Raw genomic sequence first — 23,687 nt, forward strand, 5'->3', positions numbered from 1 at the left:
GACACTAAAAAACTTCAGAAAAAAATTAAATGATAGATTTTTCTGATGTTGTCAATTAAGTAAGTTGATTTGTTTGATAATATCAAACTCTGTCAAATCAGAAACCTTATTTAATCCACCAAAAATTAAAATTTTTCATTTTCATTATCATTTTCAAATTCCAGTTTTAAAGACCTTGATTCAGATTATGTAAAATTGTAAAATATTATTACAGTTAAAAATAACAGTTTTTAAAAAAATCAGAATATATTTTAAAATATAATTTATTTCTGCAATGCAAACCTGAATTTTCAGCATCACTACTCTAGTCTTAAATGTCATGTGAATCTTCAGAAATCATTCTAATATGCTTATTTGCTGCTCAAGAAACATTTCTGATTATGATCAATGTTAAATTTTAATATTGTTAATATTTCTGTGCATTTTTTAGGATACTTTGATGAATAAAAAGATGAAAAGAACAGCATTAATTTGAAATATATATATATATATATATATTGCAAAGTAAAAGCCTTTGCTGTCAATTTTGATCAATTTAATTGATAAATTTTTTGTGCATTCTTTCAGGATACTTTGATTAGGAAGTTCAAAAGAACAGAATTTATTTGACATATATTTATATTTTTTCTTACAATGTAAAAGCCTTTTATGTCGATTTTGATCAATTTAATGCATCCTTGTTGAATAAAAGTATTCATTTCTTTAAAAAAAATCATACTAACCCCAAATTTATAAAAGCCATATCTTAATATATCGAATAAAATAATACATTTACAATGTGGAAGTGGAAATGGAAAACAGCTTAATATTTCTGTGTATTATTTTTAGGATACTTTGATGAATAAAAACATAAAAAGAACAGCATTAATTTGATATATATATATATATATATATATATATATATTTTTTGTAGCAAAGTAAAAGCCTTTTCTGTCACTTTTGATCAATATGATGCATCCTTTTCGAATAAAAACTTAAAAAAATCATACTAACCCCAAACTTTTGAATGGCAACTCTTATTTTATAAAAGAATAATATTTTTATTTATTATTTAATAAAATAATGCATTTACAAATGTTTAAAGATGGAAATCAGTTTGCAACTTTTTTTGTTTTATAATATTTTTGATCATATTTTTCTCAAATTAATTGTGATTAATCCCACCTAACATTAAAGTTTTTACATTTTACTTTTGCTTTTATATTGCAATAATTTCATATCCAGTCTTCAAATTGATGTAGAAAATCTTAATTCAATTAAATCACAAATCCAAATGCCTTGATTCAGATTAAAGAAAACAAACGGTAAATCATCTCTTGACGAGGAATGTTATGATGCTTTTTGTCTCCTGCTTATCTGTTATTGATGTTGAGATGGTCAGTGGACGGTTTAATTGGCTCCTCAGAGATCATTTCTCTCTCCCACAGCTACTCTTTAAAATGAAAAGGACACAATCAATGGATTTCTGCCGAACCAATTAAATTACAGTCATAAAATAATGAGTTAAGTTTCCCATCCCATGGATAAACCGTAGGCGCTCACTGGTGTAAAGAAACTCTGTGAACCACAACTACAAGATATCGATCCCTGGAGGGAAGTAAATGGTTATCAACATAAGTTTCAGCCAATATAATTGATTGATCATCTGATAACACACTGTGCCATTTAAGGGAAATGTGAAAATGACTAATTAATCCCTTAATGAGAGACACTGTCAAGTGTTTCCCAACTGCTTAGCTCATGTTATAATTAGCTAATATTGTGTTCCTTTTATACTGTAGAAAAGCAATTACATTTTATACAGCATGTGGGACCTTTCGATTCACCAAGCAATGTGACTCTGCATGTGAATCTTCATTAAAACACATGTTGTGCTCTAACTTTTCTCCCAGAGCTGTGTAAAAAAAAAAAAAATTCATATTGAACAATGTTGCTGATTTAGCATGCATTGCAGCATGAATAAATTATACAGTTGCTATTATAGGATAATAATTTTTGCTGACTTTATTTATGCTGCTGTTGTCATTTTTGTCATCATTGTTAGTATTTGTTGTGTGGTGATGTTCACAGATCAATTTTCTACTTTATGTTTATTGATTGTCACTCTTTTTGAGGTTTATGTGTGACTGTTTTTTTTAAAAAGGTTTAAATTCATTCTTCCACAAATTAATGCTTTAAAAAGGGGACACCAGATGCAAAATTCACTTTTGCATGGTGTTTGCAGATAGATGCGTCGTATCAGTGTGTGAACACAACCACCCTTCAATGATAAAAATCCATTCCCTCCTTTCAATAATCCTTATAAACCTAAACAGTCTCAATTATCAAGCTGTTTTGATTTTGCATTATGACATGATACTCCTCAGGCCCCGCCCATGAACGGTGATGGACTTTCCTGTATTTGCATATTTCCGCCCTCAGCCACTCAAGCAGCTGTAACAATAATAGTGTCTCATAAGCAATGCAGGTGTTTTGTACTTGGATCTAAAAGAGTCTTAATTTTCTTAAATTATAAGTTTTGTTTTTGATGGTAACGTGCCACCAAATGCACAAAAAAATGAAAGAGAGGGGCGGGAAGAGCAGTAGCTCATTATCATTTAAAGAGGTATGCACCAAAACTAATTGCTGTGAAGACAGCTGTTTTTGACAAGGTGTTGTTTTACATGACCATTGAGGAATTTTAATCAAAATATGTTACAGACATTTCATGAAGACTCATATACTGACTTGTAGAAAATAGGCATTCAATGTCTTGCTTTCCAGTGTATCTAAACATCCTTAAATCAGGATACATTTACTGTAAATGAGTAATGAAAATAGTCATGTTTTCTAAGAAACTGAACAGAAAGAAGTGAGTTTATTTTTCTCAGCCTCAAAAACGAATAAAAAACCCAGAAAAGGTTTTGGAAAAGTTCAAGGACATTTCTTTAATTCTAAAATATAATACAATGCAATACATAATTCAAAACACAGGTAAAACACCTGTACAAGTTTGTATGAAAAATTTCCTTTGGTCCCTTTTCTTTTTACAGTGTTGTTCTTGTTTTAATTATAAATCATGAATTTTGATCAGTTTTTTTTTTTTTAAATCAAGACTTCGTAGCTTGTTATTTTGCTTATCAATGTGTCTAGATTTAAAGAATTACACCACTTTCAGAGTAAAAATGTCCTGATCATTTACTCACCCCCATGTCATCCAGTAAATGTCCTTTTAGATCCTATCCCCTCACACCTTCTCCAAGCAATCTCTCCTACAATCCTACCAGCGCTCACACACATCATTAACACATCTCTTCTCACAGGCACTTTCCCCACTACATTTAAGCAGGCCTGGGTAACCCCACTGCTAAAAAAAACATAGACTTCACTCATAGACAACTACAGACCTATCTCTCTTCTTCCATTCATAACAAAAACACTGGAATGAGCCGTTTTCAACCAGTTATCTTTATTTCTCTCACAGAACAACCTATTGGATGCTAACCAGTCAGGGTTCAGGAGTGGCCATTCAACTGAGACTGCTCTACTGTCTGTCACTGAAGCCTTGCGGACTGCTAAAGCTGATTCCAAATCATCAGTACTCATTTTGCTGGATCTATCTGCAGCTTTTGACACGGTGAATCATCAGATCCTCCTGTCCACCCTCTCATCGCTGGGCATCACAGGGACTTCACTTTGCTGGTTCAAATCCTACCTCTCTGGTAGGTCTTTCAGGGTGGCCTGGGGAGGGGAGGTATCCAAAACTCATCAACTAGTCACTGGGGTTCCTCAGGGATCAGTTCTTGGACCTCTCCTCTTCTCCATATACACTACATCTCTGGGCCCCATCATACAGGCACATGGCTTCTCCTACTATTGCTATGCTGATGACACACAGCTTTATCTTTCATTCAAACCAGATGATACATCAGTAGCTGCACGGATCTCAAGCTGCCTGGCGGATATCTCTGCATGGATGAAGGAACACCATCTACAGCTCAATCTAGCAAAGACTGAACTCCTTATCTTTCCTGCCACTCCAACTTTACAACATGACTTCTCCATCCATTACCCCATCGACTTCAGCCAGAAATCTTGGTGTAATCTTTGATGACCAATTGACTTTTAAAGACCACATTGCTAAAACTGCTCGATCTTGCAGGTTTGCATTGCACAACATCAGAAAGATCAGGCCCTTCCTAACAGAGCATGCTGCACAACTCCTCGTCCAGGCCCTGGTCATTTCCAGGCTGGACTACTGCAATGCTCTTTTAGCCGGTCTTCCAGCACGGCTGGTCTTCAATGAGCCCAAAAAGGCCCATGTCACACCTCTCTTCATATCTCTGCACTGGCTACCGGTTGCGGCTCGCATCAAATATAAGACACTGATGCTGGCATATAGGACAGCCACCGGCTCATCACCTGCCTACCTCCATTCACTACTACGAATCTACACTCCCTCCAGAAGTCTGAGATCCTCTAGTGAAAGACGCCTCATTGTACCACCACAGAGAGGCATGAAATCACTCTCCAGAACATTTTGGTTCACTGTTCCTGCCAGGTGGAATGATCTTCCCACCCCTATCCAGAATGCAGACTCATTGACAGCTTTCAAGCGACTGCTGAAAACCCATCTCTTTCGACACTATTGGACTCAATAATGACTAATAATTAACTTTGTTCTCCTTTCTTGATCTTCCCTTTCTAGCCTGTACTCCTCTAACAACGCCTGATATATGGTATTTTGAGCACTTCCTGTCAATCTGCCTCCTTAGGATGAATCGCTTGATGTTTTCCCCAAGTTTAAGTCGCTTTGGATAAAGGCATCTGCTAAATGAATAAATATAAATGTAAGATAATTTTGTCTTTCTTTCTTTAGTTGCAAAGAAATTCTTTTTTTTTTTTTTTTTTTGAGGAAAACATTCCAGGATTTTTCTCCATATAGTGGGCATCAATGGGGATCAACGTGTTAAAGGTCCAAATTGCAGTTTCAGTGTAGCTTTAAAGGGCTGTAAACAGTCCCAGCCAAGAAATAAGGGTCTTATCTAGGGAAATGGTCATTTTCTTTTTTAAAAAATGTATATGCTTTTTTAGCCACAGATACTCATCTTGCACTATTATTACTATTTCTGTGGTGCAAATGCAATGCAAAAATATTTTCTTTGTATTTTTGTCTTGTTTTCTAGTATTAATATATAAACATTCTTATCAAGATGCATTTACTTGACAAGTAAAATCACTTAAGATATTAAGTGTTGTTTTCTAAACAAAAACAATATGAAAAATGTACAAAATATCTGCCAAGATAAATTAAGATAAATTAAAAGTAACCTTAATTCAAAGGCTAGACAAGATTATTTCTGTTGCCCCACTGGCAGATATATTTTGCTTGTTTTAAGCAAAACCGATGACTTTTTTTTTTAGAAGACATAATGTTTAAAAGTTGTTTTACTTGTAAAGTAAATAATCTTTATTCAAGAATTTTTAGATATTTATACTAGAAAACAAGACAAAATCACATTGGAAAGGTCACACACAATTAGTTCTTTGTCTGTTTACTTCGGTTCAAAATGGTAGAGTAGGGCGAAAAAACTCAATTTCTCATTTTCTTCTCCAACTTTAAAGATTTTGTAAAGAGCGTTTTTCATTATTTGCACATTCGTTTTGGACCTTGAATCTCCTTTTGAAGCCCACTATACAATCTTAAAAATGAAAGAATAAATGCCATAGAATAACCTTTTTCTGTCTAAATAGTTCCATAAAGAACCTTTAACATCTAAAGAGCCTTTCTATTTCACAAAAGGTTCTTTGTGGCGAAAGAAGGTTCTTCAGATTATAAAAAGGTAAGAAAGAGATGGTTCTTTAAAGAACATTTGACTGTATGGTTCTTTGTGGAACAAAAATGGTTCTTCTATGGCACCTTTAAAGCACCTTTATTTTTAAGTGTAAGAAGAAAAGTTTCTTTTCAACTGAAGAAAGAAAGACATGAACATCTCAGATGACATGGGGGTGAGTAAATTAGCAGAAAATCTTATTCTGGAAGTGAACTAATCCTTTAAAAAGATTTTGAGAATGTCTTAAATTTACCTTACAAAACCTGCAAAAACCCTGAATGCTAAACACTTCAGTAATTATATCCTTGCACACCAACTCCCATCTGCAGATGTGCAGCAACTTTGCTCAGTCAGATGTGTGTGTGTGTGTGTGTGTGTGTGTGTGTGTGTGTGTGTGTGTGTGTGTGTGTGTGTGTGTGTGTGTGTGTGTGTGTGTTGATGATAGGTGAACATACTGTATCTCTAGATCAGAGCTGACTCCGCCACTTGTTCTTTGCAGAATGACACCAGATCAATAGTCTTCCCCAACGCCAGCCCCTCCACTGCTGTCAGCCCCCAGAGAGGCTCTGTCATTTAATCGCTCAGGTAATTATAAACAGCAACTTTCAGGGGGAATCCTGACAAGTTAGTGATAGATGAACCATATGTTCTCTGCCTGTGCTGCTTAAGCAGCGTCAATAGAGTAGAGAGAGACGGGCAGAGATTTTGTCATTAGCTTACAGTACACTCCTCTTGTCTCATCAGCAATTCTCTCTTGTTCCCAGCCAAGTTGAAATATAAATGAATGACATTGGAGCATGCAGTGAGCAAATTAGTATCAGATGAAGATTATATCAGATGAAATTAAAATTAGCTTTGGTGAGTTAAACAGAGCATGAATTCAACATTTTGTTTCTTAATATATAATTCTTGTCTTAGTATGAATGATTAAAGGAATAGTTCAGCCAAAAATGAAAATCACTTCAGGGATCCAAGATATGTATGAGTTTGCATCTTCATCAGATTTGGAGAAATTACATCACTTGCTCTCTGCAGTGAATGGGTGCCGTCAGACTGAGAGTCCAAACAGCTGATAAAATCATCACAATAATCCATACCACTCCAATCCAACAGTTAACATCTTGTGAAGTACAAAGCTACATGTTTGTAAGAAACAAATCCATCATTCAAATGTTTTAATGTCAAACCATTGCTAAATATGAGACAAATAAAATTGGTTTCCCTAGTTAAAAAGTCATCTTGTCTGAATCAGAAGAGAAATCTGCACAGATCAAGCACTGTTTACAAGCCAAAATAGTTCTAAACCAATATGTGACTTAATTTTGATGTGAGAGACAATAGTAGAGTTTTCATTAGAGGAAGTGTTATTAATGATTATGGACTTGTATTTTGGCCGGAAGTGATGTTAACGTCTTGATGGACTATAATTTGGATTAGAAACGCACAGCTGTTTGCTTCACAAGATGTTAATTGATAAACTGGAGTGGTGTGGATTATTGTGATGTTTTTATCAGCTGTTTGGACTCTCATTCTGACGGCACCCATTCACTGCAAAGAATGGTATATGTTAGTACTGAAGGTAAATTAAAATGTTTTGGTGAACTATTGTTTTAAAATGTAAGTTCAGCCTTGTATTTTGTCTATTTGAACATTGTTCGGTGTGAATAATTCAGATTATGCAAGTACAATGGGTTGTGAATGCAGTTTTGTGTTTGTTTTTAGAAACAGCAATGTAAGACCTTCAAGTGTTGACAGACTTCTGGCGTTAAGACACCAAAAGGAACAGCATAATGATGAGTCTGTGTTTTTGGGACAAAAGCCATTTCAGCAGTTAGACAACTATAAATAATTAAATTACACTTGCATTGATGCATTTAGCATATATCATAGGAACAACAAAACAGCGTAAGAAACGTTTATGGCCAATTAACCCATGATATATACTAAATCCTATGCATTATAAATAATACACATAAAATGCTTCCTTAATGTTAAAACCTTTTAAAAGGCTTTATTTTTCTCTGTTGTTATTATCATCAACAACCTCATCATCATGGTCATAACCTACATTATTAGCAGTAGAGTGTGTATGAAAGCAGAGGGTTGATTGATTTTGCCATTGTCAGGTTTAATAACCCTGGAAATTGGGCTCCTGTTGAATAATGACATTCAAAACAAGTAAATATGAATTTTGGACACACCTTTTAAGCCAATTGCCTTGAGAACTCATCAGTAAAAGGGGTTTATGAGTTTTTAACATGGTAAGTGGCACAAATGTTCTTTTATTTAATTTAGAAATAGATAGATTTAATTGCATAGGGTTGGACTGTTGTATGACTTGCCCAACTGAAATACTGTATTCATGTTACCTGCTTTGAATAGCATTATTTAATGTTGTGATTACCTCTAATTTCATGTGTTGGAAAGGGCCTTCTATAGAAGTGAAGCTTTGAATTGGACTCTCGAGAAGAAAGGGAAATCAGTCTGGGTAAGCTGATGAATCAAGTATCATGTCTCCCCTAGAGCAAAATGGGGTTACGTGGTAATCTCAATCACTCTTGTTCCAGGGCAAATCCTTCTTGCAAGTGGATTTTTAACCTTTGTCTAACCATCTCTTTCACTGTTAGACTACTACATCTGTACATAGGAGAGGTTTACCAAAAATGTACAATAATGTTATTAGACAAAGCAACATATTATGCATTAAATCTACAGTAGCTCTCAAATTTCTTTCATGATTATTGCTATGACATCTCATTGGGTCTTGCATGTGTTTTATTCACCATATGTGCAAACACCAACGATATGTGACAGAGGGGGATATGTTCAGTGCATAACAATTGTAAATTCACACATTTGTGAGTATCGAGTCATGTGAAAGACTTTTTTATGCTGTTTTTGACAGTCACTGATAACTGAGTTTATGCACTTATGTACAGTTGCAATCAATATTATTCAGTACTTTACAAAAACCAGCTTTTCTGAAGATCCAGGACTTTATAAAGGTGCATCTCTTACAAATGACAGGCTTATTAACATGGATAATGTCAATATATAATGTTATGTAATATTTTTGAGTTCTAGGATTTTTTTAATAACAAAGCTACAGTATGTCATAATTATTCAACCCCTATTCAACATTGCTGTTTCTTTTTTTAGTTATGTATTTGTATGGTGGGGAACAAAATTGTCTTAAAACTCAATTAAACCTTTACAAACTCAATTAGAAATTATCTTGAGCTGTTACACATGCATACAGTTAGCCCATGCGTGTGCTGAAGTTTGAGTAGCTAATATGACAAAGTCAACAGAGCTCTCACAAAAGCTATAGAGAAGAAATTGTTTTATTATATTAGAAAGGCAACATGAAGATTTTCAAGACATTAACCTGTGATGGTGTTGAAGAAAAAGCACAATACCATAAAATGTTTGATCAGAACAACTAAGAAAAAACCTGCATTGTACAGCCAAATACTTTCAAGATGACCCAATGATAGATGGAAAAACATTTCAATGCAGAGTATAAGATGAAGACTAGACAAGTATGGCTTTCATTTTGGGGCATCTTGCTGAATGCCACTCTTGACCAAGAAGAACATAAAACGCTGACTTGAATATAATAAAATTAATTCAGATAGACCTGTGACCAAACTGGAACATTTTGGACGCATGGATCAGCGGTATGTCTGGTGCAAAAAAGGCAAAACTTATGAGCAAAAGAACACCATCTTCATCATCAAACATTGAGGTGGACCAGTCCTGTTATGGGGTTGTTTTACTGTAGCAGGAAGTGGAAATCCTGATATTCTTTGAAGTATCAGGCCAGTTAATGATCAATGTACTTTCCTGTAGGACAATCATTCCAAAGTATACATCCAAATCTACTTATGCTTGGTTCAGGGATTGGTCATAGGATGTTCTTGAGTGTCCTGTTCAGTCTTCAGATTTAATTCTCATTGAAAATATTTGGTTCACTTTGAAGAAAGCAGTGGCAAAGTGAAAACCAGTGAACTGAAAGCTTTTTCAGGCAAGAAATGGGCCAGAATTGCAGTAGAAAAACTTCTAAGCTATTCCAAGCAGCATTTATTGGTCGCCTTGAAGAATAAAAGATTGTGCACCGAATTTGACTTTTGGGGGTTGAATAATTTTGAACATGAATGTTTAGAGCCAATTTGCTTTCACTTTCAATAATAGTTGTAGTGATGCCTTTGTTTAATTGTTTTCACAAAATGTTCTCTGCAGAAAAAAATGTCTTGCAGGTCAAGGTTGAATAATTTCATTGCAACTGTATATTTACACTTGGTCACTCAACTTGGGGCTCACAAACTTTTGTATGCTGGTGTTGCTTGGTTTAGGAGGTCCAAAGTTTATGCACATGACCTGAACAACTATGCACTTTCATATCCCATTTTATATGTATGCCATCCCACCTCATTATATATTTCACAAAAGGAAAAAGTCATTAGCGATTGTAATGGACATAATTGTGAGTAAACAATGCAGTGATTATTTTATGAGTGCACTGTTCCTTTAAGTAGGTCTTGTTAATTTGGTTTAATCAGTGCTTGGTTACCTAACTACGTTGTAGCATAAAATCTGTTATGTACAGTATAACCTGTCCGTTCTGGAAACGCCTAATTTATGTAATCCAGCACTTACTGCATGAAAGGCTCTGGATTTTAAACATGCCAACCATTGCATTGCAGTCAGACTCATCCATTACTGCGCCAGGACTCGCAATTGGCAGTGATAATGCTGGCTAGTGGTAATTATGCCATCGATTAATTGTCCACAAAAAAACAAAAACAAAAGAACAGACCCACCTCTTACTATTACCGCGCTGAGCTCGTTTCCCTTGATTTGTGGGGAGTTGTGGCAACGTGTGCAGAAGCGGCACGAAATGGACTAACCCAGGAATGGAAGCAACATTTACCACACTTATCACGTTATTCTCGACAAATTTCTCCTCATCGCTTATGTTTATGCCGTTACATACGATTTCAAACGCTGTTTGTGGAGAAAGAGCGGGAAAAAGTGCCCAATAAGTAGCACAATAAGTAGAAAATAACATTCGCTTAAGTGTTAAATTATCTTGATTAGCGAGGCGAATAATGAGACGTAAACCTAACAGTTAAAGAAAAGAGGTATTTTATTTGTATTCATTTAATGCATTAGCTCATAATTTAAATCTAACTTTAATAAATGACAAGTGTGGTAAAACAAAAGGCACTGGAGATCTCCACTGTAGTACTGTAGTGTAAACCATAGTATTACTCTAGTGCGCACAGATTTGATCTGAGATCAGCCTCATTAGGACTGCGGGCATCAAACATCCCACAGCGGATAGGCTGAAGATCTGCCTTAGAAAAAGTGCAAAAAATCGCCTTCATATGGTCGCTAAATGTCTTTATTAGCATTTAGCCCGCTGTATCCTTCACTGAAGCATAAATTAATGTGATTCACGGGACGAGAGATTTGGCGCAGCGACCCAAAGGATGAGCTGGATGCTTCACCCGCAACATGGAAAAGCAGGAGGACACGCTGCTGCATCCCTGCAATAAAACACAACCAGGAGTCTTGGAAATTCAAAGGATTTTGGCTTGCGACTGAACACTTAAGCGGTGGATTTATGTGGATAAACAATCAATGGGATAGAAACGGAGATGGACGGAAAACTTATTTATTGAGCACGAGGGTGAGTCCGAGTGAGTATTTAACTATTAAATATACTAATTTGGATCTAGAACTGGTGTTTTAAAGGACATTGATCGTAAAGAATTCATTGAAGGTTTGGGCAAGCAACAGTTTGTAAGTAAAATGCATAATTGATATTATTAGTCGAGTTTTTCATAAACAAAAAGGACAAAAGTAGACATTTCTTCAAGTTCTAAAGCACTAAAACTTGCAAGTTTGATACAAATGATTGTATCGTCAACATGTCCAATGTCCTAGAAGATCGGAGTGTCCTAAAGCAGCAGCTCTAAAGGATCCGTGCCTTTGATAACGAGAAATGGATAAATAAAGCTGGTAAGTGTTTTAAATCAAGTCTTTCTGCTATTTAAAACTTATCTGGCTTGTTTGATACATAATATCCCATTATTAACACGAACAGGAGCTCTTGGGTTGTCCTGAAGCAGCCGCTCTAGAGGATCCATGTCATTGCATTGGTCGCTGTCCCCTGCGCCGGTGGTGCTGAAATCTGGATGATGCCGGCGCAGCGACTGCAGGGCTGCCGCTCCCTTCACATTAACGAAGACAATGGGCGCTTTCTGCTGCTCGCCGTGCTCATCATCGTGTACCTGCTGTGCGGCGCTGCGGTGTTTTCCGCCATCGAGAGGCCGTCCGAGCTGCGGGCACACGGGCGCTGGAACCGGACCCTCCTGAACTTCAGCGACACGTTCAATATCAGCTTGCAGGATCTGAGCTCCTTGCTGAAAGAGTACGAGGCTGCGATTGCCGCTGGAGTTCGGGTCGATGCTCTTCGACCCAGATGGGATTTTACAGGAGCGTTTTATTTTGTTGGGACAGTGGTGTCTACTATAGGTAAGTTACCAAATGCATGAGTTTCTCGAATGGGAACGATTGCTTTTGATAATAAATGTTCTTGGGCTAGTATAATAGGATTTCAGTGGTTTTCTTTAAAGATAGTGAACATTTTTGCTCATGTTGTTTCATGTAAATGACTAGCTAACTGAAAATGTTCTCAAAACTTTGGCTAACATTCTGTAATAGAACGTTGGTCTTTATCATGTTCTCAAAATAAATATTTATACATGAAGAGTTAATTTGCAAAAACAGATAACTTTTCAAAAATCCATTGTGCATTCCAATTAATCTCAATCAAACTACAGTTGGGTTATTTTGATTTTAAGCAAAATATAACTAAAAAATACAGCCAACTAACACAATAAAACAAAATAAAAACATGATTTTTGAAAATTAAAAAAATATCTGTTATCTGTTTTTGCAAATAAACTTCATATCGTTCATGGAATGTTTTCTTTTTTCTAACACATTTTATTTGGATGTTTATCTAACGTTTTTTAGATGTTAGTACTTGTTTTAGAACATTCAAAACTAACGTTTTCTACAATGATCGCAAATTCATGAAATGGAATGTTCCATTAACATTCGTATAACCAAGGAAAAACATTTTTGAAACATTTAAAAAAAAATTCAACTTTTTTCATAACGTTTTCATAACCTCTTGAGAACGATGGCAAAACATTTTGGACAGTATGTTTTTTTAAAGTCTCTTCTGCTTACCAAACCTGCATTTATTTGATCCAAAGTACAGCAAAAACAGTACAATTTTGAAATATTTTTACTATTTAAAGTATATGTTTTCTATTTGAATATATTTTAAAATACAATTTATTCCTGTGATTTCAAAGCTGAATTTTTAGCATCATTAGTCCAGTCTTCAGTGTCCTTCAAATATCATTCTTCAGATTTGCTGCTCAAAAACATTTATTATTGTTATTATTATTATTATTATTATTATTATTATTATTTTAATAATTTTATTATTATTATTATTATTATTTTGTCTTTATTATCACTTTTGATAAATTTAAAGTATATTATACCGACTTAAAGATTTTGAATGGTGTAGAGTATAATGTTACAAAATCTTTTAATTTCAGATAAATGCTGATCTTTGGGTCTTTCTATTAATCAAAGAATCCTGAAAACTCAACTGTTTTAAATATGATGATAATAATAATAAATGTTTCTTAAACGGCAAATTATCATATCAGAATGATTTCTGAAGGATCATGTGACACTGAAGACTGGAGTAATGATGCTGAAAATTCAGTTTTGATCACAGGAATAAATTACATTTTAAAATATATTCAAATTGAAAGCAGTTATTTGATATGGTAAAAATATTTCAAAATATTACTGCTTTTGCTGTATTTTGAATCAAATAAATGCAGGCTTGGTGAGCAGAAACTCAAAACCTTTTGTCTGGTTGTGTATTTTTCTTTAGCTGATCATGGCTGTATTTATTAGTAAGTACAATAGAATTTGCTGAAAATCGACTCTGCTATCATTAATATCAAATCTCATTTGTGCTTGCACATATTTAAACTTGTTATGTCACAACCAGCTAATTAGCTGCTATGCATGAGAACTGTGGCAAACTGCAATATTTTCAATATGATTTTCAGTCTTTATCTTCCTCAAAGCTATTGTGTGACTTTACAAAACTTGGAATGTAGGACACAAATATAAGGACTACTTTTATAGCCCTTTTGTTTTTCCTTCAGAGCTTGGCGGTATAAATCACTGTCTACTTTCATTGTATGGAAAAGGTGTGTGAGAACAATTGTTTTGTGGTATTTTTGGGGTGAGCTATCCATTCAGAAGCTTCAATTTGGGTTTTGTTTCTAAATGCAATCCACTCGAATTTCACCAATTTACTATGTGCCTGTGCATAAAAGGTTCCCCCAAAGATCGATATGAAATGCAGTCTGTATCTATTTATGTGTGTTTGCTTTTGCAACACTGTATACCTAGAATGGGGCAATAGGCCTCATAAATGCAAAGTAGTACAGCAGCAATTCAAGTGCGGTGTTTATTTGTCAGCAACTGCCTCTGGCACCTTGCTTGACCCCATGACCTTTCATAAAATCTCACAGCGCCTTGCCGAGACAACATTTCCTTGCTCTCTGCGGAGACTTTGCTTTTCCATTGGCATTTCCCCAGCATAAGTCCTCTGAAGACCAATAAACACCCTCTAGTGTTGACGCTCTCACGGGTACCACGGCCAAGCCGAGCCAGCTCCCTGCTGGACTTCTGCATTCAGGACCCAGCCTCAGGCTTGCAGTTTGCTGTGGGGCTCATGTCCCAAAAACCAAATGTGCTGATGCCCACATGTCCTGGATAACATTTACCCTGTTATAGGTCGCTAAAGAGCAAGTATCCCTCCGAGACGGCCCTCTGGTTATTGTGTGTATTTGCTTCCTACGGACCTTGGCTCCTGTTTTACACTTTCCATCTGCAGTGAATAATCAATAACCGTGCACCTTGTAGTTCTGAGTAATGTATTCAGCAGTACTGTCACTGAAGCCGCTTCACGCAACCTCGCATGTTCTACGGATAGCCGGTGACCGCCTTCGCAAATGAAAAATAGGGTGACGGCGAGGCCATTCTTTGTTGAGTTTAGAATCTATCCTCCCCCGCTTGCTCAGAAGCATCAGGATTGGGTGTGGAGATGTGTGTATGTGTTAATTTCATATTCTGAAAGTTTTTGATTGCTGGATTGTTTTCTGTTTTATTTGCAAACAGCAAACAATATGTAGGCTCAACTTCAGATAGACAGGGCGTTTAGGCAAGGCAAGGCAAGGCAAGTTTATTTATATAGCACATTTCATACACAATGGTAATTGAAAGTGCTGTACATAAAAGGAATTAAAATCATAATATCATAAAAATCATAAAAATTAATAATAATAATCACAACAGTAAAAACAGAGAATTTAAGAACATTTAAGATCATTTAAAAAATTGATTTAAAATTAATTAACAGTAAAAATTATTATACATACTGTAATGCAATCTGTTCGGACGTAGCACAGTGCTCATTCAATAAATGCATAACTAAACAGATGAGTTTTGACTCTGCTTTTAAATGTGGCTAATGTATTAGCACATCTGATCTCTTCTGGAAGCTGATTCCAACTGCGGGCGGCATAATGGCTAAAAGCGGATTCCCCTTGTTTTGTGTGAACCCTTGATATTACTAACTGACTCGATCCTAGTGATCTGAGTTATCTGTTAGGTTTATATTCAGTGAGCATATCTGCAATGTATGTAGGTCCTAGACCTATGAGTGCTTTATAAACGATTAAAAGTACTTTAAAATCTATCCTAAACATAACTGGAAGCCAGTGTAAGGACCTGAGGACTGGTGTGATATGCTCTGATTTTCTGGTTCTAGTCAGAATCCTGGCAGCAGCGTTCTGTATGAGCTGCAGCTGTCTAATGGTCTTCTTGGGAAGGCCAGTGACGAGACCATTACAATAGTCCACCCTGCTGCTGATAAAGGCATGAACAAGTTTCTCCAAGTCTTGATGGGAAACAAAACATCTAATTCTTGCAATGTTTTTGAGATGATAGTATGCTGATTTAGTTACTGCTTTGACATGGCTACTGAAACTGAGGTCTGACTCCAGAATCACACCAAGATTCTTGACTTGATTTTTTGTTTTTTGACCCCTGGCGTCAAGGTACGCATTTACCTTATGAACTTGATCTTTGTTTCCAAATGCAATGACTTCTGTTTTCTCCTTTTTTAACTGAAGAAAGTTTTGGCACATCCAACTGTTAATTTCATCAATGCATTGGCAGAGAGAGTCAATGGGGCTGTAGTCATTTGGCGATAATGCTAGGTAAATCAGGGTATCATCTGCATAGCTGTGATATGCAATTTGGTTCTTTCTCATTATTTGACTTAGTGGGAGCATGTACAGGCTGAACAACAGCTGCGCAAGAATTGAGCCTTGTGGGACTCCGCATTTCATGGACGTCCACTTAGACTTATGTTCTCCTACACTCACATAATAGCCTCTCCCTTCTAAGTATGACCTGAACCATTTGAGAACCATCCCAGAAAGCCTGACCCAGTTTTCCATTCTATCTAGAAGAATGTTGTGATCGACAGTGTCGAATGCAGCACTGAGATCTAGTAATACCAGCACTGATATTTAGCCAGAATCAGAATTTAGGCGAATATCATTTATTATCTTTATGAGCGCTGTCTCTGTGCTGTGATGTGGTCTGAAACCAGATTAGAAATGGTCCAGGTATCCATTTGAGTTTATGTAGTGGTTCAGCTGATTAAAAACAACCTTTTCAATAATCTTGCCTACAAAAGGAAGATTTGATATTGGTCTATAGTTGCTCAATATGGTGTTATCAAGATTTCTCTTTTTCAGAAGGGGCTTAACAGCTTCAGTTTTCAGGGAGTTTGGAAAAGTCCCAGAAAGAAGTGAGGTGTTCACCACTTCTAGGAGATCTGCCTCTAAACAGTTAAGCACACTTTTGAAAAAAGATGTGGGAAGTGTGTCAAGGTAGCGGGTTGACGATTTGAGGTGCTGTACTATTTCTTCCAAAATGTTGCTATCAATTGCTTCAAAAGCAGACATAGTGACTTCTATTTGAAATTGCGGTCGAATCTGTCTGACCTCTGCATAACTTGAGGGTGTGCTAATCATCTTTCTGATATTATTGATCTTCTCAGAAAAGAAGGAAGCAAACTCATTGCACTTGCTGTCGTAGAGCATTTCACTAGGGATCTGACTAGGGGGGTTTGTTAGTCTCGCAACGGTAGCAAAAAGAGTGCGAGTGTTGTTTAATTTGCTGTTTATAAGGTTTGAGAAGAACGTTTGTCTAGCTTTACCTAGTTCAGCACTGAAAGCATGAAGGCTGTCTTTATAGATGCTATAGTGAATGTCAAGTTTCGTCTTCCGCCACATCCCCTCAGCTTTTCTGCATTGTCTTTTCATACTCTGTACTGCTGTTGATTTTCTCCACTGTGATTTCTGTCTGCCAATCATCTTTCTGACTTTCACAGGTGCAATGTCATCAATGACATTCTAAACTTTTGAGTTAAAGGACTCCAGGAGAAGATCAACAGAGTCTGCAGAAATGCTTGGCATAGAAGATATAGCCTTCATAAATAGCACACTAGTGTAGTCATTAATGCATCTCTTTCTGACAGAGACTGATCTAGATTCAGTGGTAGCAGAGATCAATATATCAAAGAAAATACAGTAGTGATCAGATAGTGCTACATCCTTGATAACAGTGGATGAAATCTTTAGACCCTTACTGATGAGTAAATCAAGAGTGTGTCCACGATTGTGTGTTGGCCCATGCACATGCTGAATCAGGTCAAAAGTGTTCAAAACCGTTATAATTTCTTTTGTAGTTTTGATTTCTGCATTTTCTATGTGAACATTAAAATCCCCTGCAATAGCAAAACAGTCGAACTCTGAACAAATCATTGATAGCAGTTCTGTGAACTCTTCAACAAAGAGTATTTGGGGGCCTGTAAATAATGATAAATAGAATGCGTGGAGCCCCTTTCAGCACCATCCCTAAATATTCAAAAGACAAGTACTGACCAAATGACATTTGCTTGCACTGATAGACATCTTTAAATAGAGCAGCTACACCTCCACCTCTCCTAACAGCTCTGCAGACACTCATGAAAGTAAAGTTAGGAGGGGCTGTTTCATTGAGGACTGTTGCACTGCAGCTGTCTTCTAGCCATGGTTCATTTAGAAACATAAAATCCAGGTTGTTTGTGGTTATAAAATCATTAATCAGAAGTGATTTATTTTTTAGTGAGCGAATGTTTAAAAATGCTAGCTTGATGACATTACTTTTTGTCTCTAGAGCAATCTTAGTTTGATGCCTAATAGGCTTCAGATTAGATGAGTCAACCGTACAACTTGAGAAGGCCTTAGACTTTCTATCACATATTAAAACAGAAAATGGGAAAACTGAAACTGTAAACATTCCTGATTGTTGCTGCTATTGTAGCGGGGACCCGACACATATCACAGAGCTGTTATCAGTTGTTCACTCACAGCAGACGGAGGAGGGTTTGGGCCCTGACGTTGTGGCAGCGGCCGGAGAGCTCTCACAGGAGGAGGAGGGCGAGCTGGACCCACAGGCTTTGGTGGTTGTGGTGCCTGCCGTTTTTTAGTTGATAACTGGGAGCTTGCAGCAAAAGAGTGGGAGAGTCTGGTTCTAGCCTATACCAGTTCCTCCTTTTTCTGTGAGAAGCTTAGAAGTGGAGATGCTGGAGAGAGGGATAATGTGTCTGGTGAATGGAGCTCTGGCTCTGGTGTTTCCGGTGGCTGGAATATGTTGTTGTCCTGGCTTCCCTGGCTGTTTACCAGAAAGTCGTCCTTCGGTGCTGAGTCTTGGAGCTGTTGTAGTATGTCACAGTCTGTCTGTGATGAGCTCTGTGAGCAGGGCTCAGCCAGGAAAGTGTCCATAAGCAGTGCTTGTTGTGGCTGTGTGGCGTTGTCAGTGTCCTTGTGGGTTGTGTTGACCACATGATGACTCTGAAGCTGATAAGATGTCCTGTCGTCACTCATACTTTGTCCAAGTGTGTGTGTGCCATTCATGTTGGGTGGACTGGCACATTCTACTGATAGATGCCAGAGTGAAAAATAGATATTGTCCTTTAGCACTCTCGCACCAAGTTTGTTTGGGTGGAGTTTAAACAGTTGTCTATGGCCCCAGAAAAGATTGAAGTTGTCAATGAATTTGACTCCTTTTAGACTGCAGGTTCTTTGTAGCCATGTATTCAGTCCAAGCAACCTGTGTTTACTGACCATCTGATGCATATTGTACACAGAAAGGCCACAATTGACTGGCGTTACGCTATTTCCGAGAGTCAGAGTGCACTAGTATGCCAGGAAATGAGGCTGTGTGCCGTGGTATATTAGATTCACTGTTATAGTTTTTGTTAGGGTTTTATTTTCTGTTTTAACTTTAAATTTAGTTAAAGTTTTAGTAATTTTGTTGTATGTTTTTGTCTTTTTTTTAGTTATAGTTAAGTTTAGTTTTAGATTAGTTTGTGTATGTGTGTTGTGTGTGTATATATAAAAAAATTTATTTATTAGTTGAAGTTGTTTTAGTACTTCAAGTTAATCTAAAAAAAAAATTTAATATAAATTTTGTAAATATAAGTTAAACTTAAAATAAAAAAATATATAATTTGAATACTAATTTTGTGCATGTATGTGTGTGTTGGACATATAATAATTTTTATTAGTTTTAGTTGTTTTAGTACTTCAAGTTAAACTGAAAATAAAAAATAATACATTTAATAAAAAATGTTATAAACAAGTTAAACTGAAAAAAAAAATTATATTAATTTTGTGTTTTATATATTTAAAGTAATAAATATGTTTTGATGGTTTTGATTTAGTATTATTGATGTACCATTATAGTTTTAGTCAATTTTAAATTATATTTTATTTTTGTGGTCTGTTTTTAGTAATTTAATATATATATATATATTTCAAGTAGCGAACACTTTTTATGGTTTTAGTTTTAGTTAACTGTAATGTGATAAAATGAGTACTTTTGTTATGTACCATCCAATTATATTGCAGTATTATTGATATACTGTTATAGTTTTTGTCCAAATTTTGTTTTGTTTGCTTTTTCAATTTTGTTATTTATATATATATATATATATATATATATATATATGTGTGTGTGTGTGTGTGTGTGTGTGTGTGTTATATATACATAAAATATATATTATATATTTTGTGTTAGTTTTAGTTGTTTTAGTACTTCAAGTTAAACTAAAAAAAATATCAATTTTGTAAATATAAGTTAAACTGAAAAAAAACCTGAATATTAATTTTGTGTGTGTGTGTGTGTGTGTGTGTGTGTGTGTATTCAGTTCATTTTTAGTATATTTCAAGTAGTAACATTTTTTTTTATGGTTTTAGTTTTAGATGACTGTAATATTAACATTTTTATAAAATAAGTACCTTTGTCATGTGCCATCCAATGAAATTTTTTAATATTATTGATATTACTATTACAGTGCTTGTCAAAATGTTTTATTATAGTTTATTTTTGTTTTGTTTTTGTCATTTTTTTGGTACTTATATTTCTATAGGGGTTATATAGTTTTAGTTAAATTTAGTTAAAGTTTTCGTAATTGTGTTTTATGTTTTTGTGTGTATATATGTTTGTTTTTGTCATTTTTGTGACTTATTTATGATTTTATAATTGTTATATAGTTTTAGTGTATGTAGTTTTAGTTGTTATAGTACTTCAAGTAAAAAAAAAAAAAAGAAAAGTAATTTTTTTTTTAAGTAACAACTTGTTCAACATTTTTTTATAGTTTTAGTTTCAGTATGTTAACTACATGGTGGATAAACTGAGCACTTTTGAGGAAGAAATAATCTTTGGATTTACCAAAGTTTATCAGGTTAGTAGCATCAAAAAGACTCTTAACGTTTCTTACCTTAAAGTAAACTTAATGTCCACCAGCAGAACTATTACGATTTGTTTGAGAAACAGCACTTATATTTGATTCTCACCAAGTTTTTTGTTATTGTAAAAGAAAGCTTTATTGTAACTGCTATTTCAGATAAACTGTTTTCTAAATGGCATGCAAAACAAAACAAATGTGGTTGATTTAGATGCCCGCAGTCAAAAGTCTGTCTCTGCGGGACTGCTAAAAGGCAGCGTAGTCTAGCAAGTACAATCCTACTTTATTTAGCAGCTAAGCTGAAATTAATGTGTGTTTTGTACATTGTACTTCCATCTCAGTCTCCATCTTCCTTTCATCTCAGTGTGAAGTCTCTATACACCTCCCGCCTCCAGAAGAGCTTCAAAGTCAGTGAATGTGAGGTGCTCAGGCGTTGTCATGATGGGGGTTTTCTAGGGACGACGCAGGCACTTCCTCCTCATCTAAGCCATACCCCCTGCCATTTCACACACAGTGAGTCACAATCTCACTCAGACATTATTACGGAGAAAAATTGATTCGCCAGTGCACCATTTAATCAGTTGCTTTAATGCATGGCTCATTTATTATATACAGTACTGTTCAGAAGTTTGGGATCGCCTACGATTTTGTAATGTTTTTGAACATCTGACAAGTTTTTTTTTTTTATGAAAACTGCAGCAATATTATGAAATATTATTACAGTCCAAAATAGCCATTTACTACTGTAATATATTTTCAAATGTAATTTATTCCTGTGATGCAAAGCTGAATTTTCAGCATCATTACTCCAGTCTTCAGTGTCACATGATTCTTCAGAAATCATTCTAATATGCTGATTTGCTGCTCAAGAAGCATTTCTGATTATTATCAATGTCGAAAAACAATATTTTTGTGGAAACCAGGATACATTTCATATTTCAGGATTATTTGACAATTAGAAAGTTCGAAACAATAGAATTTCAGTAACATTATAAATGTTTTAATGTCATTTTTGATCAATTTATACATGCATGCTGCACAAAAATAAAAATAAAAAATAGCTGCAAGGCAGCGATTACCAGTGTTCAAGCACTTGGGCATTTAAGCACATAATGAAAAAGACATTATGTAGCAAGCCTTTTTTTGTGTAAATACAGGTAATTTACCATGTTTTATAACCTTTACAACTGTTATAGTACCAGCTGTTGTCCGATCTCTTTGCAAAAACTTTGCATGCTTGTTTAAAATCACTGGTTGCATGTGCTCAGCAGGTTTCATGAAGTTTTGAGTTTTCCTTTAGGGTTTATAGGATTTTGGGTAACTTCGGACAGGCCCCTTTTTTAAACAACCCTGTTATAGCTTCCCAAAGGGTAAATTAATATAATTCTATTGATAATTATTGACCTAGAGAGTCTAGAAAATTGTACTGCAGTGTTTTTTTTTTCCAGCTTGAGTGAAAAACCTTGGACTAGTTTGCAAAGAAGTTTTTTTTTTTATCTTCTCAATCAATTAACAAACGATTTGATTGACAGCAGCGGTTCAAATATAAATTGTATCGTCCCCCAGTTGCCGATTTCTTTCAAATTTTCTGAGACCTTTGGGGCCGTGAGCCAAACAGGCCCACCTAGTTTTGTTCCGATCAGCCCCCGTTAACCATATCTAATAGGTGCTCAAATTCATCAGCCATGTATGTTTGAGATACACAAATGTCCTTATAGACAGATGTGGCTCTTTGGACCAAGACTGTGCACAGCGATTTTCATGTTGATAAGACAAATGGTTGGATAGGTATAGCCATATTTATGTTTTTTACCTTCTTATAGCGCCACCAAATGGCCAAGCTCTGTGATTTTTGTCCTGTGACCCCAAATTGAGCTCTTACATAAGTGTTCTGAGTTTGGTGAAGATATCTCATTTCATTCAGGAGTTATATACATTTTACTAAAGGTGGCCCTGCCCCTTTCGAACGTTTTGCAATGGTGCAACGATGCAGTCGAAAGTTAGACCTTTTTTTGATAATTATTGATGTTCACTTTCCAGAGAATCTTTCTGCACTGGTTTGGTTCCGATCGACCAAAAAACCTAGGACTAGTTTGCAAAAGTAGGTTTAGCAAAAAATCTAAAATGCCGGAAAATGTTCGATTTTCGCATTTTTGATTCCAATGACATAAGACACTTGAGTCTGCATCTGACGGTTTAGGGGTTATGAGCAATTTCGTACTTTTGATCGCTGTAGCGCCCTGTCAGGCCAATCCATGGTGACGTTAATAGTCCCCCAAATGAGATCATTCTTGTGGAAGGAATCCCCATCCTAAATTCATCTATAATTTTTATAAAATTGTTTACCAGTTACAAAACCAGTCGTAAGTAGAACGACAAGCCAAAATGACATTGTATGGCTCAAAATTATTGATTTTTTATTTATGCCAAAAATCATTAGGATATTAAATAAAGATCCATGTTCCATGAAGACATTTTGTAAATTTCCTACTGTAAATATATCAAATGTAATTTTTGATGAGTGATATATATAATATATTATATATAATATCAATGTCGAAAAACAATATTTTTGTGGAAACCAGGATACATTTTATTTTTCAGGATTATTTGATGATTAGAAAGTTTGAAAGAACTTAATTTCTGAAACACAAATAATTTAATGTCATTTTGCATTTTCGATTCCAACAACATAAGACACTTGAGCCTGAGACTGACGGTTCAGGAGTTATGAGCCCCCATTAGGCCGACTGGGACCAGCCTTGGTGACATAGTCGGCAGTGTGAGTACTAACATTCCTCCAAATTTCAAGTCTCTATAACGTACGGTTTGGTCTGCACAATCAGTTTTACGTGGAGATTGCTGATCCATGACCATTCTAACAATTGCAA

The 23,687-nt window shown here is 35.5% G+C and overlaps 1 protein-coding gene across 1 annotated transcript in view; it reads left to right on the plus strand.

Moving 5' to 3' along the window:
- The first annotated feature begins 12,016 nt into the window (after positions 1-12,016).
- Positions 12,017-23,687, plus strand: part of kcnk12 (potassium channel, subfamily K, member 12) — a 52,868-nt gene continuing 41,197 nt past the window's right edge. Inside the window, exon 1 of the mRNA XM_073835283.1 lies at positions 12,017-12,356. Within this exon, the coding sequence (XP_073691384.1) occupies positions 12,017-12,356 (340 nt within the window). The remainder of the gene's footprint in view (positions 12,357-23,687) is intronic.

The sequence above is a fragment of the Garra rufa genome, chromosome 2, assembly GCF_049309525.1.
Source record: "Garra rufa chromosome 2, GarRuf1.0, whole genome shotgun sequence".
In the NCBI taxonomy this organism is placed as follows: Eukaryota; Metazoa; Chordata; class Actinopteri; order Cypriniformes; family Cyprinidae; genus Garra; species Garra rufa.